Genomic DNA, 18,139 nt, shown 5'->3' with positions numbered 1-18,139 from the left:
TATTTCCTGCACAAAATAATTCTCAGGACTCCAGTCTCACTTTCAGTGCTCTTCAAGTTCTCCCCAGGGATATATCTAAACATGCTTACCAGGGATCCAAGCACTCAGGGTTTGATTTGTGTTGCTATACCTACTTTGTGATGAATTAGTGGGAAATCCTGGACTCAAAGCCCCACACAAAACCCTGATGAGTTACTAACAGTTGCTTCCAAAAGAACTGAACAGTCTGAAATCACCTGCCATCTTAGCCTACTGCCATTCAACACTGCATTTTATTCTTGATGGACAGAAAATGCCCCGAACTAATTTTCCATTTGAAATTCTTAGCAATGTGATTATTTCACATTTGTCAAATGTCTATTTGGCAAAATGTCCATAATACAGAAATCAGGATACCTTACATTGAAAACTTCTGTGCAAATCAAAAAGCAAATAATGACAGCATACTAACCTGAGTCACTTGGCAATACCTCTACACTCCAAGCTTCGCTTGTTGTCTCTGATATGGTAGAACCAGTGCAGGGGTCAAGCAGCACTGACCCTGAACCTGGCAGGCACAGTAAACTGCCTAACATGTTCTCTGCTGCTGCACCTGTATAACCAGTGGGGAGCAAAGGATTAACAGAGATCCTGATGGAAAGAGCAGTGATAATGGAGAAAGGCCAAACACTAAGCTAACAAAATCTCTCTACTCTACCCACAAGAAAGAAGCCAAGGTAAGAGTAATTTCAATCAATAACACCACTGAAAATTCAAATTTCCCACTCTGGTCACAATGACACAGGCTCCTTTTCATTGGTTGCCTCCTGTTCACCTTGGGTTCTCCACAGAGAAAACCCATTTTTAGAGGAGGTCATTTCAACTAGCTTTCACTTTGGTTTTCGGCAAATTTTACGTGTGTCCCTATTATCTTTCTAAAATTTATAGTCCTACAGGGATTAAAAATACTCAGAAACATTTAACCACAGAAAGTTATGCTGGCCAAATGTGTTTTATTCTGGCACATCAGCCATGTATTCAGAGCAATAAAATTTGCAGGAAAATATGCTTTGTCTCTGTAGTACTCATTCAACTGCAAAATACAACTTACTGTTCAAATAGAGCTTACTGCCAGGAAAAATACTACTTTAGCATCTGGAACGAAGTAATGCAAAATCAATTAAAAAATCTATTTACACTACTTCAAAATACAAATAGAAAGGATTCAACATTATTTATTATACACCTGTGTTAAAAATACTCAAAATGCTCTACTACTTCTGATTAAACCTAATAAAAGAGCAATTCTACTCTAGTGCATGAAAATGAAAAAACTTTTGGAAAAAGATTACTGGTAAAAGTTACATTTTAAAGATATGTCATGAAATAATTACAAAAAAAATGTCTTTAACTTACCTAAACATAACAGTGGGAGGGGATAACAAAAGTACCAGTAGTGGGTAGGAAAAAGAGATAGAACAATCTGGCCATGTGTGCATGTACACTTGTTGAAGCTGAATGGTGGGTACATGGAGTTCATTATACTATTATACTTCAATGTGTTTGAATGGTTCCATGATTTAAAATAAAAATAAAGATGTTTACAAGACCATATGAATCTTTCAGAACTCACAGAACAGTATGCTAAGAAGGGTGAATTTTAATGTATGTAAATTGTACATCGATACACTTGATATAAAAAAAGAAAAAAAAACTGGATACTTTTTAGAACTAGATTAATCCTTCCAGAAGTAAATTCAATTTTTAGAGAATCTCAGTATCATATTATTCTGAAAGATTTTATGGCTATGATCTGTAAGAATTTTCATCTTAAGGTGTTTAGTCTCAGAAGAACATCATCCTAAACACAGACTAAGAACATATACTATGCCTTGTAAATAAGACTTGATGAGAAGCTAATTCAAAAGACTTTTTTTTTTTTCCGAGGGGTGAGGTGAGGAAGGGAGTTAAATAAATGTAGACAAGGAAAACATATCTCTATTTAAGTAAAGAAACAAAATACGCAGATGCCTTGTTCCCTACAGTTATGTTTCCCAGGTTGTGCTAACATACACACCACGTCTGTCAGACCACTGACGCTCTTCCCACAAAGAGGGGGTAGATGTGAATAACCACAGAGCAATCTTCCAGATACATCAGAGAGCATTTACCTGCAATTTCTTGCAAGCGATCTTCATCAATGTTAGGGTCAAAATCACTTCCCAAGACATCCGTACTCCAGGTCTCACTCACTGTTTCTGATATATCTCTATCATCTGTCAGTCCCATCATGTCACGAATTTCAAACTTCCTCAGCTTATCATCAAGATTATCTTGTGTTGTAGCTATCGAAAACAAAATTAAACACTTGAAAAATGGTAGTACAGCTATGATTTCTTAAATTAACTTTAAAAAACTTTGTCTTGAACTTCATGTTACATATTTTATAATTAACACTGAGCACACAGGACCAAAACACTGAGTTATTCCCTCATGGATGTAGTCTCTCCCTGAACTGATCTCCCCTCATGGATTAACTGGGGCCATAGATGCGATCAACTGTCTCCCTGTACCCATAATCTCTGCAGTGTGACTCTGATCAATAATTGGGACACATTCCACTCTCTCTGAATTTGCACAGGCCATGTTGCTTGCTTTGGCTAAAAGGGTGAGGAGGAAGTGTGCCAGCTGTGAGGCTAGGCATTAAGAACTCTTATAGACATCTGCTCTTTCTCACCCTTGCTTTTCCCATGAGAACGAGCCTGTTGGAAGATGAGGGACCACATGACACAAAGCACAGGTCACTCTAGACCAGCAGCTAAGATGAGTGGAGCTCCCTACTTGACTACTGGTGACCACAGATGCATGAGTGAGTCCAGTCTAAATCAAAACCACCACCCAGTTGACTCACAGACTTGAGAGCAAAAATAAATGTTTATTGTTTTAAGTCACTAAGTTTTGAGGTGGTTTATTATATAGCATTGTGGCAATAATTAACTAATAAACTCATACTAAAAAAAAAATTTTTATCTGACTTGGATACACCCCTTAAATCTGGAGTTTACTGTCTTCCATTGACTGATAAAAAAGAGTCTGCAATTTAACTCAATTCACTTCTTTACCTAGTGTTCACAAACTACAGAATGTCAACCACCTACATCAGAATGATCTAGAGGGCTTGTTAAGGAAGTGATATTCACAAACTACAGACTACCAACCACCTACATCAGAATGATCTAGAGGGCTTGTTAAGGAAATGATATTCTTTTGACTTTTCTCTTAAGCTAATACTATTCTGTGATTTTAGAAAATTTAATCCTAATTGATAACAAGAACAAACCATTAAAATATAGCATTACTTTTATTGAAGCCACACATACTCCAATTGGCAATGCCCTTTTCCTTTCTAAAATGGACTGACTGAACCAGGATTTCTAGAAATGAGACATGGGAAATAGCTTTTTTTTTTTTTTTAACTTATCAGGTAATTTTTATGCATACTAAAGTCTAAAAATCACTGCCTCGAACCCAGTTGAGGGTATTTGCCCTCAACACTCTCTTGAAGGCCTCTAGTGATCTTTAAATAAACAAATCCAAAGACCTTTTTCAAATTAATCTCCCTAAAGCACAATAGGGATCCATTTATTTTTCAATCCTTAGCTGGTGCTTCTTCCCTACTTGGTAGTTCCTGAGTAAGTACTATGGTTTCCCATCTCTCTGACTTGCTTACACGTTCCTTCACCTACAATGCCCTATCTCCAGTTTTTGCCAAGGCGATGCCAGCCAGGCTTTAAGGCTAGTATTTTATTCCAATAAGCTTTTCCCTATACTTTCAACCACTGTCTCTCTCACTCAGAACTGTCAAAGCACTCTTATGACACTTTTAATCATTTGTGTACCATTCTCGTCCTATTCTAAGTTCCTTGAGCCCTGAGTTTTATCTTTGTATCCCTTAAAATTTTAATATTACAGAATTAAAATATCAAATATTACAGAATTCAAGCATGTAATTTAAGCCTAAACAATTCACTCACCAACTGAACACATTTTTAAGAAATGAAGGAACTATGAATAAATGTGAGTTTAATAGTCATTATATAATCAACTTAAATTTATTCTCTTCCTGAACAGAGCCAACTTACATGGAGACACACTGTTTATCCTGAAACCAGGTAAGTTCTTTGCTACTTGAGCAACTGTGTCCAACGTCACTTTACCTTGCTCATGCTCTAACAGCTGCAGAGCTTCGACTCCATTACTCCCAGAAGGTCCTGCTCCGAGTTCGGATACAGACTCTCCCTCCAGGTCTAGAGAGGATACTGAATTGGAGCGATTTGAAGGACCTAGAGAAATGTTTCCACTGTGAGTAGCTTTAGAAAACAGTCGGGAGGCACCATGCAACTTTTCATGCCTGGATAAGAGACTAAAGACTGATTAAAGTGTTTTTAATGCTGCATTTATTCCTTAAACGTATACATGACTGTTAAGTCAGCAATTCTGCTTCTAAAAAATTGTCCTAAGGAACAATTCAAAAATTCATTGCTTGTTTCAGGGCTTCTTATAATGTCTGAAAAGTGGAAGCAATCTACATGTTTAATCACAGAAGAATGTTTAAATAAATCATGATACGCCCATTGAAAATTAAAGAAGACAGCCATGCCATTAAAAACCAAGTTACTTAAGAATATTAAATTATAAAAGGAAATGTTACTGTTATATCGCTAAACAAAAAAGGTTACAAAACAGCCTAAACCTAATCTTGCTATAAATAAACCAAAAAGTTAACTGTTATTAATAGAATGGTGAGATCACAGATGATTCATTTTCAGCATTTTCTAGAATGAACATATGTTACTTTATATAGTTAGAGGAAAGGTTATTATATTTTATGTTTATGTTAAAATGTTAGTAAACTTAAACTTTTTTCATTAAAAGTTTATCCTAGTACAAAGGTTGACACAGTCTCACTTCACAGTCTTGGCTTTTAATTGTCTTTTTAATTCCTATTTCCATTTTATCTTTGTGCTTCATAAAGGTGAAGTGTGTGAGTGTGTGAATGAAAAAATACAGAATATTAAAAGTATACACAACATCCTGAAATACTAGTGAGTCCATTTTTTTCCCATTTAGACATGCATTATATCCCTCTAAAGGAGCTCTATAAGCTTTAGTATATATCGACACTAGAGAAACAAAACTTTGTATTATTTGAGTCTCAATGAACACATATCTTTTCCATTTTATATGACCAAAGGTCTCTTGCAATCTTTTTTTTTCTTGTATTCTTAATTTTATTCAAGAAACAATCTTTAGCCAACTGTTCAAGATCATTAGAGGAAAACTTCATTACTCTCCTCCGTGAGGGGCACAGATGGTATAATTATAATTTATAAGGCTCCTTTAAAGAACACAAAACAAAATATTACTTGAACCACACAACTCCTTGAATGAAGTAACCCTTCACCTTCAGATATGCCTTCCAGATTATCACTGCACAGGGAAAAGCGCAAGGTTTTATCAGGTTTACCGTGGAGTTTGTTTTCATCAACAGGGACATCTCCTTGTCCTCCATCCGAAAGCTGCATGTTTAGGACCTAAAAAATAAAATGCCATTGGTGCATCACAACTGAAGATTACTGACAAGAAGACAAACCACAGCAAATACATGTTTAAGTTCTTTTTTAATCGTAAACTATCATTTTTAACTAAAAAACCCATTTCTCTGTTATTCTGATCGAGCTTTTAAGTGCCTTGAGAAGTACGACCATCAGTGAGAACTGAACTTATGCCTCCCATACTGGTGTTGGAAACTGGAAAGGCAATCAAGAAGGCTTTGGAGTCAGGAAGCCAGTCCTCCTGGTTCTGCCATGTGCCAACTGTGTAATCTTGGATAAGTTATTTAAACTCCCTAAACCTTTGTTTCTTCACCTCTAAAATGGTGATACTAGTATGTATGCCATGGAGTTGAGGATTAAATAAAAAGATGCACATAAAGCACCTAGCATGGTAAATTGACATATTAAATTTGCAGAACATTTTTACAAAAGTTAATAAACTAAGCCAATGGGAAGGAAAAAAGAAAACATAAACAAATTATCTTGTAGGTATCAGAATTTAATCAGTCTAGTCTGAACTTGCACCGGATCACCATATACATGGCCATAAAAGTCAATACCAGAAGCTGAAGTGTGACTTCACAGCCACACCTAGCTTAGAGCTGGATGGCCGTTTTTGTTTTCTATTTGTTCTATATGTTGATTCCCAAATAACATAATTACTGCTTTACTGGAAGGCACACAGCATGTTTTAAGGACACCTTGAACTTGAACTCACAGCCACTGAGCTCCTAGGCTATTAGTGCTGGGATATGAAGAATTTTTATGTACTTAAAAGAAAAAAAAACAAAACAAAAACAAACAAAAACACCTCAATGTACTATTTCTACCCTACAGGTAAATAAGGAAAATAAAGGGTTTTTAATGGCTCTATATATTTACTCATGCGATGCTATTAAAACGTTATTTAAAAATAGAATTTCTTCCTATTTGCTTGAAATTAAATGCAGACATAAAATTTTTACATTTTGTATTTTTTAAGATAATAAAAATAATAACTCAGACCTTTAAACTCATAATGAATAAAAGGCAAAAAATCTTCAGGCAAAATCTAAAAGCCTAGAGGGTGGAACAAATGAACAGAAAACAAAAGATCGTGCCATAATGAAGACATTTTCCTGCACAGGAATGCAGACTACTATGATCAAGGCTGCCACTGAGCTGGGGACTGGGGGACGGTAACAGGGGAAGGTAATTCCACAGAGCTCTCTGGTTGACGTTCACCAGTTTTCTTCCTCATTAAGCATTCCCTTGGTTGTTATACGTTTGTGATTACATTCTAGAGTTCCTAAAAGTCGATTCTGACTGTTTTTGCCAGCTTATTCATTGTGTGTGTGTGTGTGTGTGTGTGTGTGTGTGAAAAGTTTGAGAGTTTGACAGCCCTCTCTCTTAGAAGTGCTGCCACAATTCCAAACACAGCCAACCACCATCACCACCTTAACAACCGCTATAACTGGTCCCTTCTTCCCAGCCAGGACTAGGTTTTCTTAAATAATAAGCAGTCGCTGTTGAATATAAGATGCTGCTGCTTTTTCAGGAGGTCACGATCTATGAGAAAAGGCTCCTCCTATCTTTAGAGTCAAGATTTCTTCTTTCCTTTTATCCCAAGCTCTTCTGTTTACAAATATTTTAAAACAGATTCCCATACCCCCAATCCCATTTCTCCAAAATATTTTACTTTCTTAGTTTTCTTTTCAGTTATCTCTTCCATTTCTTCCTAAATAGCCAAGTGAAAAAATATATTTCTAAAGAATGTTTGGCTCCTTAAAGCAGGAATGCCACTAGTATATGATTAGAAAGAAAAAAAAAAAACACAAAACACTTTCTACAGGTCACTGGAAAAGTCTCAACTTCCACATCACAATTTCCTGGCTTTCTGTCTCTTTCACTATTAGGAAAATTCCTTTTGGTGTGGACCTGGTCACCAACTACAGTGCCATAGACATATTAATGTGCAGGGCTTCCAGAACTGCTGACAAGAAATTTAGCATTTGATGGTGTGTCATGGCAGGCCCTCTGAAGATAATGAAAAATATTCATTAAATGCATACTGATTTATAGAAGTGACCATTAATTAGAATGGAATCTAAATTTCTTAACATTGATGGCTACAAGTTAAATGTAACAATACAGTCATACCTCATTTTCTGACATCATCCCTGGAGTAAGTTGGGGACCTGTCCCTAAGGAAATGACCAAGACTTCTTCTGGCTGTATCTCCTGGATGGTTTCTTGAGATGATCCTTCATGGTCCATATGTAGGTCCATTAGCACATTGGTGCGACTTCTACTCCGAGTTGCTAATAAAAAAATTTCAAATAACACAATTTATAAAAAAAGATAAAGAAAGTGGCACACTAAATACAAATATATATTTTCTATTAATGTAGAACATTTGCGCATGCATACACAAAAAAAGAGTGGTGAAAATATGAATAAGAAAAAAAACCCCTATATCTTCCCAGTTACTCTACTGATGACTAATATAGTTTCTCCTTCAAAACTGATAAGCAGAAACAATGATCCATGTTCACCTGACAGAGAATGACACACAGATGACCACATCTGTAGGACAGCAAATACGTCCCAATCAATTTAAGACTCGGGATGACAGGAAAAGCATTACCCTATTTCTTATCTTTTCAAGATACTTCAACTATTTCACCTATAAATAACTGCCAAGGGTCTCCCATACTAAGAACTGAATTTATAAGCATTAGAAAATTTCATATAGAAATCTGATTGCCATATAAAGTAATATACATTAATCAGGCAAATGCTGACAAAACCAGAAAGTTTGTCTTTCCTAAAATGAATTAACCTCTTCCCAAAGATGGAGATTTCCCTATGTTGAATACAAGTTTCCCTTCTGCTTACTGGAAACATTCTAAATTAATACAGGATTAATTATTTTGGGGTGTTTTTTCCCCTACCTAATACTTTTATCTAAAATAATCCAGCCTATAGATCTTACAAGAATATCTGAAAGATCTAGATAGTTGGTGACAATTTATGAGTTTCGGTCTTCTGTGATCAGTTTCAATTTTCTTTCAGAGGTCAGTAAAATTCAATACAATCTGAATACTACTAGAAATTTTATTGCAGGGCAAAATAATCAAAAGTACAGACCTAAAGCAAAAATATTCTATAGTATCAAGTCTTTCAACTTCACTTTGAGTGAAACTGATCTAAAGACAGAAATATAGAGAATCATCTCCTCTCCACAATGCTATAGATCTGTTCATTAATAACTCTTACTTTCAAAATTCAGAGCACACATCAACTTCCAAAAGTCAGGTGCACCCACACCTTTTTTTGCTGACCTTCACTATCTTCTACTGAATTGTGAACTTAAATTCAACTTCAGGAACAACTACATGAATCTTAAACAACAAACGTTATAATTTATAAAAATGCAAGTAATCAAAATTCATGTAGCAATGTACACAAAGCAAAAGCAACATGCACGTGGAGCACACTTTTATAAACTGTTTCTTAAATAAAAGTTGTACAAGAAGAGGAAGAACAGCCTATTACCCACCAAATGGGGTTACTAGAGCTATATGAGCAGTAAGATTGGTGGCTGAGGAATCCCAGGCAGTGATGGCTGCTAACTGTTGTCCTGGGTTGCGAAAGCATTAAACAGAAAGAAAATCAACCCTCTGAATAATGGACACATTTTTTAAAATATGAAATAAATTCAATTACCAGGTCACATAGACTATACAAAATAATACTGGGAAAACACTTGAAATTTACTTTCCATTATCCCCATATTTAATGATACTTCTGGATGACAAGAAATGAAAAAACTAATGTACAGGAGTGAATAATGAACATTTTTATCTCTAATTTACCAAATCATTTATTTCTTGATGCAAAAAAAAAAGTGCAAATAGCCTATATTAAAAATCATTGAGTGTCAAACTTCATTTTTTTCCTATTTTTAATTCTGAAAATTGACATTTGGGATGGTGAAAGCTAAAGACTTAAAGCAGTGGTCCCCAACCATTTTGGCACCAGGGACCGGTGCTCCTATGAGAATCTAATGCCTGATGATCTGAGCTGGTGCTGAGGTGGTGATGCTACCATGGGGGAGCAGCTGCAGATACAGATGAAGCTTCACTCGCTCTCCTGCCACCCACCTCCTGCTGTGCAGCCCAGTTCCTAACAGGCCACGGACCGGTACCAGCCCACGGCCCCGGGGTTGGGGAGCCCTGACTTAAAGATTATGATATCGCATTCCTGTTGATGATATTATTTCATATTATGTTAAATATAAGGTAGATTAATTTTAAGAAACTGATGGTTTTTAACAAATCAGCTCATGTATGTTTAAAAATAAAATCTCATTCTTCAAAATGTAAAAAATATAATTAACTGTTTATTTTCACTAATTATTACTAAGGTCTTCGTTATTATTAAAAAATTAGCCCTAACCTACTCTGCTCTCTTGGCCTAAACACTCTTTTGTTGTCTTATTCACTTTGTGCAACTCTCATTCATCCTTCAAGAGAAAGTGCAGGCTTCACCTGCTCCAGGATCACCACCCAGCTAAGTTAGATGTCCTGATAATCCTCTATGCTTATGTCCATCAAACACTTAGTACACCGAAGGGTCTTGGACTCTTCCTGTTCTCTACAATCAGACTATTGGCAGCTGGCTTCGAATAAGGGCACATCCTAAGGTCTTTGTATCCCTAGTGTCTAACACAGTGCCCTACCTGCAGGGTAGTGATTATAATGCCTACCTTATAATGCCTACCTGTTTTGCATGGATTTTTTGCATGGATTAAATGAAACATTTATAAAGTGATTACCCAGTGTCTGGTACACAGTATATGCTCAATTAATTTTTTGGTATATATCTATGGATAATAGATGTTTATTAAGTGAATAAAGCTTAATTAAGCCTAATTCTTAATGAATAACAAAATAAATTGGAAATTTTGTTTTACTTTATAAAATAACAAAGATATCTTAGCTCAGTTGATAAAAGACTATTAGTAACAATAATGGAAAAATAATAACTGTATTTTCAACTTTACTGATCGGAACTTCTAAACTATTATTTTATTATATTATTTAGAATTTTGTAGAAAGGAAAGGGCTACATAATTCAAATAATGACTACTTATAACAAATGACACTTTTAAAGTTTCCCAAAAAAAGACATTAAAATATAAGCAAAGTATACTGCAGGTAGCATGATTTCAATTGATTATGAAAATCGTGGTCTAGATAAAGCTAAAGCCTACTGCTAAACTTTAACTAATCTGGTACAACTATAAAAAACTGAATTACTACCAGTAAATGTGAAGAGAAAGACATTTCCAAATTATTTAAAACTGTATTTCAGAAACACCGAGCAATAACAAATGCTAATAAAAAAAACCATTAAATTTAAGGGAAAGCCCCACAAGAAAAGTCTCTTTACCTATAGGCAAGCGATTCTTTTTATTTGCTGGCGTGGTTGCTGGAGACAGCTGCGGGGTATTGTACGGAGTCATTTCCAAACTGCTGCTTTTCCCTGGCTTCGCCTGGGGCAGGTTTGCCAACAGATTGTCAAGAGCCATTCTATCTTCTCTCAGCTGATCTCCAGACATCACGCTCTTCATGAAATTCACCTGGCAAAAGTAAATGGACATTAGCTAGTGAAATAAATTTTTCAAACACAATATATATTCCTCACGCAATGTACTCATCTATGATTCTGTCCGTGCTCAGATAAATGACTCCCAAGAAAATTCTATTAAAGAATCAAGCCATTACCAGGGTGATAAGCTGACTGTAGGTTATATAAACCACGGTTCTGCTCAGCCCTTCCAGAAGATTAACGGAGGACAGTGGAGGGGTCTCCACTGCACGGCCCCCAATTACAACATCGAGGAAAGCAGCAACGCAGCTCTGTTAAAACAGGAAAAGATCACAGTGAAGTACTTCTCTAAAATAAGAGAACAAAATTTCTGATTAAGGTAGACAAGCATGCAAAGTTTTTCTTCTTGAAAATATTATTAAACCCAACATTTAAAAAAAAATTAAACTCTTTATGAACTGATATAGAATGATCTTCAAGATATTTCGGGTCGTGAAACAAACATACTGCAGAACAGTGCTCGCTATCCTATCTTTTGTGAAAAGGGAGGATTAGGGTAATTGGGAAAATATATGTAGGAATTTGCTTGTATACACACGGATCTCTTGAAGCACACACAAAAAACTGATAACATCAAGAAATTTGGCGGGGGAGGAAATAAAGGCTAGAGATCAGAGGTGGAAGGGAAATTTCACTGTAAAGCCTATGAATTTTGAACTAGATTGAATATAGCCTACTCAAATATGATTAAAATTTTATTTAATTAAACTAATTGAACAATGCCATAAATATTAACTTATGAAATACACGTAAAATTATACAATTATTGCCAATTTGATTTAGTGACAATTTTTTTAAATTAAACTTTTCAAAATAAAATAATCTTAATAGCTCTTTGGTTCTCATTACGATGGCCTCTCGACACTTCTATAAGTGAGAATTAGTAATTTTTAGTGACATCTTCCTCTAAATGCTGCTGACCCAACATTGCATGCTCTCTAGCTAAACCAAGGGTAATTGAAAAGCACATTTAATTTATACACCACCTAAGGACAAGATTTAACAAAGACAATAGTTAGGTTTGCCACTATGAACAGTATTCCACTTGATATAGCGTTCATTCTTACTTTGTCAAATTTTCCAAGGCTGCTCTTCGTCCGAGGGTCTCCCTCCTCAGAGCCAGTCATTGCTAACTGCTGCAAAAGGCGGCCGACCTGCAACCCAAAGCAGTGGGGAGACACAGGCTGTAACGTACAAAGTTCTCTGTGAAAGTACTTACCCACTTCTCCTCTAAAATCTCTTTCATAGTAATATTCACACCACCTGACCAGACAGACAAAAGAGGGTCCCCAATGTGTATCTTGCCAACATCAGGTTTTATTGTAGTTAGAGTTATAAAGAATAAGTAGAAAATTTTGCTTTGACTTCTCTTCAACGAATGATATCGACATTAGGTAATAAAAATACACCTTTGTTTCTGATGTTGTACTTTTCATGTGCTTAGAAATTTTAAAATTAATTTGTAAAAGCTGACTCAAACTATTTCAAGTTAATGCTAAGTACTTTTCCCTATATAGTTCACAAAGTACTCATGGTAGATCTTTTTCCCACCAGACTGAAAAGCAAACAATTCCTAAAAAAATGTATGCTGTTTGAAAAGTAAATATTAATTCACGGAACAAGTTCCTTATTGACAAAAGTGAACTGTTAATCCACTCTCTTTAAAGATACTTTGCTGAAAGTTAACATCATATAGCATCGTCTTCTTAATATCTAGGACAATACCCCCTTTTTATCATTTTGAAAATATGTGATTCAATTTCTGTTAGAATGACAAAAATAAAAACTACAGCTACATTATCATAAGAACAAACTTAGTATTTCATAGATGATAAAAAAATTTTATTTCAGAGATTTCTATAGTTAATTGCTAAGTACCCTAGTGTAATGGAACCGATCATGAAAAAAAAGTGTATGATTAAAAAGAATCATCCAAAGATATATCCTATTCCAAATAAACTCAGTCTCCTCTTCACAGTATTCCTGAGACATGTGATTAAAAGATTCCCTTAAGAAATAACATGATTTCAGTAGTTCAGATAATTAGAAAGAAAAAAAAGTGTTAATGTAAATCCCCAAATCCTCTTTCTAAAACTCTTGGGTCTAGAAGAATTTCATATTTCAAGATTTGGAGATTTTAAAAAGGTTGGTTAGTGTGTAAGATGTCCAGTATTTAGGGTAGCATCCTACAATCAAACACAGGAACATTTCTGCAGCAAACATGAGTATTCATTAGTGCTAAATGGAATAATGAACAATTATAAATAGCCACACGATTGTTCAGACTAGGTTTTGCTACCAAATAAAGTACAAAAGACTCAGTTTTCAATCATTCCAGATTTTGAAATCATGGGAAGGGGACGGTGGGCTTGTTCTGGAAAATCTAATCAACTATACATTAGGAGGTGTAAGGATTTCGTTTAAAAACTAATACAAAATGTTTTATGACAACAATATTTTAAAGTCCCAATATGACTGCTTTTATACCTTAGGCAGCAAATATTTAGGACAGTCTAAGGAAAAGGAATGATTGGTAAGAATCTATGAATATTGTCATCGGATTTTCTGATCCCGCCCCTATTGCCTAATCAACTGATTTCAGACCGAATGCCACGATAACGACAACAGCAAGGCATACCTGCATCAGATTGAATCTTGCCACCTCATTAATAGGAGCATCGGAAATTATTCCATACTGTTCTGGATTGACAACTGCAGGACAAATGAAGCAAGCTAATAGGAGGTCGGTACACATTGCCCTGACTTCCCCAACTTCCAGTCTATCTACACAGGACAGGGTCTTGTACATCTGTGACACGATCCATCTCAAACTATGTGGAAAGCAATAGGTGTTCTGTTTGAGATAACCAATAAATTTGTTCACCAAAGCCACTAGTTTGGCCTCATTGGAATCTACCATCTCTTGAACCTTTTGCCTGAATCTATCTGAGCCTTTCTCTCCAAAGAGTTTTTCCTGCTGAGAAGGGGAGAACCTCTCGATCAGCTTATTTGGATCTGTTTCCAGATGATCTTCATCTTCCACAAGCAGTTGCATAATTGGCTCATGTAAAGTAGCTGTGAGGAAAAGTTTGGCAGAAAACAATCCTTCAGAAAAAAGTTTAAATAAGATGCTGAAGGCACAAGTTCCTCTCCTCAAAAGTCGCCTAGGGTTGTCATTTTCTTTAAGTTCAAATTCAATCAAGTATCGCAAAACCTGAAGGAGGTAGCTTTCATCTTCTTGCATAATGCAGTTGCCATAGAGAGAGGTAAAAACTGTGTAAATAACACTTTGTGTGTTCTCCTGATTAAGTTTCTCTCCAGCAACCAGAGAGGAGGCAATAAGACGAGGATTTTCCCTTAATCGACTCAAGAATTCTCCATAAGCAGTCTCCTGAAATCCCAATTGCTTATATCCATCGACAAATTGTGTATCTTCCAAAATCTTGGCATGCTGGCAACATTCAGCAGGGGAAGCTTCAGCACTACGAAATGAACAAACAAGCAACATAACAAACTTAGCAATACTTAACGCATATACCATACTGTAACATGAACCATAACCTGAGCATAGTCCCAGCAATGAGATGACTAAATTGCTAAAATCTTTTAGCATCTGAATGTGTAAAGAAAGAAAAAACCAGAAAGTACAAACAACGAGAGATTTCTCACATTAAATCAGTTTCAATGAAAAGTATCAAGAGGTAACCATTACTGTGATTTCTAGCATCAAAGATTAGTCCTGCCTCTTTTTTTTGAACTTCACATAAATAGAATCATACAATACGTACTCTGCTGTGTCTGGCTCCTTTTCTCAACATTATACTTCAGCACTACTACTACTCTTACAGTTAAAAACTGCTTCTTGGAATGACAGACCAATGAGGTATGAACACAGTGAAAAATGAGGCTTCTAAAACTGAAAAGTAGATATACAACAGCAAAACACAGAAATGTATATATTAAATTATATTAGGAGAAAAATAGAGTGCAAGAAAATTTACTCTCTAACAGTAAAATGTGTGTGTACGAAGATACAAAATTGATTGGTGTGGTACAAAATATCAGTGCTTAAGTTGTAATTCTCTATAACAGTGCTTAAATGATTTAATAAACAAAATAAGCAAAGACTCACCTTAATGTTAATTTAAACTATCTTAAACCAGGCACTTTGTTGAAACAGATCCATTTACAGTTAGCACAGAATCACGGTGGTTTATAAATTTAAGACCTCAAAATCTTTTCTTTACCTGGTTATGATAAGCCGATCCAAATTAATTCTCTGTTGCTTAGCAATCCATGCTGTCCGATACAACTTTTCAGCTGTCTTAAGTACATCTGCATTGAGCCTCTGAATGAGCTGTTTCTCAGAGTTTACATATAAGCGTTCCTGCTTGAGGTGATGGGCCAGAGTATGAATATCTAGCTTCACCATTTTCAAATGTGGAAATGGTACAAAGGCTGATCACTAAAAAGACAAATTAAAAAATTTTGTTACTGAAATTGTTTTCTAAAATCAAAAAGGATAAGAGAACACATTAAGAATTAAGCTATATTTAGCAGCATGGTTAACTCTAATTTTAAAGTAATCTATATTTTTTTATTACAGAAGCATCACAGATTCAGTATAGAAAAATTGGTAAATACAGATGAGCAAAAAGAAAAAACGAAAAGCTCCTAATAAGGCCACTCAGAGATAGCCACTGCAAAAAACCTTGTGTTTACCCTTCAAGTCCAGTGCCTATTAACATTGGAGAGTCCCCGACTGCTCTCCTGTCACATTGCAGTCAATCAGCATATTCTGTTGACTCGATCTTCAATACACCTCAAATCTGACTATTTCTCCCCACATCTATTATCACCGCTCACCTGAAGGTCTCTAATTACCATTTCCTAACTGACTTCCCTGCTTCCTTTCTTACACTACTAGGATCTGTTCTCTCCATTCGGTGTCAGCAACCCGGTGGGCCGCTGACCCGGTACCAGTCTGTGGCCTGTTAGGAACCGGGTCGCACAGCAGGAGGTGAGTGGCGGGTGAGCGAGTGAAGTTTCATCTGTATTTGCAGCCGCTCCCCAGTGCCAGCATCGCCGCCTCAGCTCCACCTCAGATCATCAGGCATTAGATTCTCATAGGAGCACCCGTCTCTGGTGCCAAAACAGTTGGGGACCACTGCTCTACAAGGCATGCAATATCCTTTAAACTTCAGTCAGGTCACTGTCAGCCCCTACTAGAAATTGTCCAAAGCCTCTGCATTTGCCAACCCCTCTGTCTAGAAGGCTATTCTTCCAGATTTCTTCCCAAGGCTAGCTCCTTGACTTCATTCAGGTCTCTCTGCTCAAATGTTTACTTAGGAAGGCCTTTTCAGGTAACTGTAAAATAGAAAATATCACTTCCTATCCCTTCTTCCGACTTTTTTTTTTTTTTTTAAAGCACTTGCCCCTATCTGGCATCTTATTACAGATATCTACTTGCATGTTCATCACACTAAGATTGTGACTCCCCCACTGAAAGGTAAGGGCCGCCAGGGCCGGGGCTTGTCTGTTTTGTTCACTCATAGCTGTAATTTCAGGGCTGAAGAGAGGGCCTGGTTCACAACAGGAGCTGAATAAATATTTACCAAAGGAATGAATGAATCACACAATTCTTATTTATCTAGTAGTTAAGCAAACTGATTAAAATTGCACACATATTTTAAAGCATTATTATTTAAGCTATACCCTTGAACCTAGAATGCCTGCCAGACCACAAATATTTTATATCAACAACAGAAGTGCCTGTGGCCAAGATAACAAAATACATTGTTGTGTTCAGTCATTAAATTAGAAAAATACTTCTCATTAAGAATTAAACATTATGATTGCAAACTTGAAAGCTGCTATAGAATAGAACTTTAATATTCTCACCATAATAACACAACAAGAAAATGATAATTATGTGAGGTGAAGGATGTGTTAATTAACCTTACTGCGCTAAATGTTTTGCAATATATATGTGTATCAAATCATCACATAATATGCCCTAAATATATGCTATATTTCAATTACATCTCAATAGAGATGAAAAAAAAACTTGTTCCAATCAGATTCATAAGTTACCTAATGGATCTATTTAAAATTGATAAAATACAATTTGCAGTGAATTCAAATTCTAAAAGGGAAGACGACCTAGAGAGCCAATAAAAACATGTTCATAAATACATACATACATACATACATATATATATATATATGTAAATAATTATGGGGCTAACGCACAAAAAAGAAACATTATGGTAGCAGCTGAAAGTATATCTAAAGCTACCTTATTTAAAGAAATCGATTTAATTTTTAATTGTCTGATTTTAGAAAATATTAAACTTTCTTTTATTTTAATGAACTACTGATGACTAGGAAAATTTCAGATGTTAACATTTAATCTGAATTTAATTGCTTTCAAAAAATGCTTTCTTGTACCTTATCAATTTCCTAGCAAACTAGGCAAAAGTGTTATTCCAAATCTCCTACATGGTTAAGGCCCTCATACTTTTCTCTCAAAAGATATGTCTACTTTACCAAGATGATTTACTATTAGTCACAAACACATCTGTGTACATTAAAAAAAATGATGCCATATATATTTATACACACACACACGTATAATCTTATTAATAACTGTCTATAGAAAACGCATGTATGAGTTTGTAGACTTCTATGTGGAAACTCTAAAATCCTCTAGGGGGCTCTAAGTCCATAGACTAAGGACAAAATTACTGAACAAATAGATGTAATTATGAGAAGTATTATAGTTAATGAAAATGGACTGAAATGGACTCTTAAAGATCTGTAAGCTTCATTAATTAGTTCTGTTACCTTGGGTACATAATAAATATTCTCTGAACCTCAGGGTTTTCTTT

General features: G+C 35.6%; 1 protein-coding gene across 7 annotated transcripts in view; it reads right to left on the bottom strand.

Moving 5' to 3' along the window:
* The window catches only part of GAPVD1 (GTPase activating protein and VPS9 domains 1), a 57,156-nt gene that overhangs the window by 23,528 nt on the left and 15,489 nt on the right, over positions 1–18,139 (bottom strand). For 5 of the 7 annotated variants that reach the window (XM_039861689.1, XM_039861694.1, XM_039861692.1 and 2 more), the window contains 10 exons: positions 15,497–15,714; positions 13,888–14,731; positions 12,317–12,403; positions 11,366–11,500; positions 11,031–11,220; positions 7,734–7,894; positions 5,444–5,573; positions 4,197–4,322; positions 2,151–2,324; positions 452–592 (listed from right to left, as the gene is read on the bottom strand). In XM_039861689.1, the coding sequence (XP_039717623.1) occupies positions 452–592; positions 2,151–2,324; positions 4,197–4,322; positions 5,444–5,573; positions 7,734–7,894; positions 11,031–11,220; positions 11,366–11,500; positions 12,317–12,403; positions 13,888–14,731; positions 15,497–15,681 (2,173 nt within the window). In that variant the 5' untranslated portion in view covers positions 15,682–15,714. The remainder of the gene's footprint in view (positions 1–451; positions 593–2,150; positions 2,325–4,196; positions 4,323–5,443; positions 5,574–7,733; positions 7,895–11,030; positions 11,221–11,365; positions 11,501–12,316; positions 12,404–13,887; positions 14,732–15,496; positions 15,715–18,139) is intronic. The other 2 variants (XM_039861693.1, XM_039861695.1) reach the window with 1 other exon arrangement.

The sequence above is a fragment of the Pteropus medius genome, unplaced genomic scaffold, assembly GCF_902729225.1.
Source record: "Pteropus medius unplaced genomic scaffold, Ma_sr-lr_union100, whole genome shotgun sequence".
NCBI lineage: Eukaryota > Metazoa > Chordata > Mammalia > Chiroptera > Pteropodidae > Pteropus > Pteropus medius.
The sequence above is the reverse complement of the archived record's forward strand: the minus strand, read 5'-3'. Positions and strand labels throughout refer to the sequence as shown.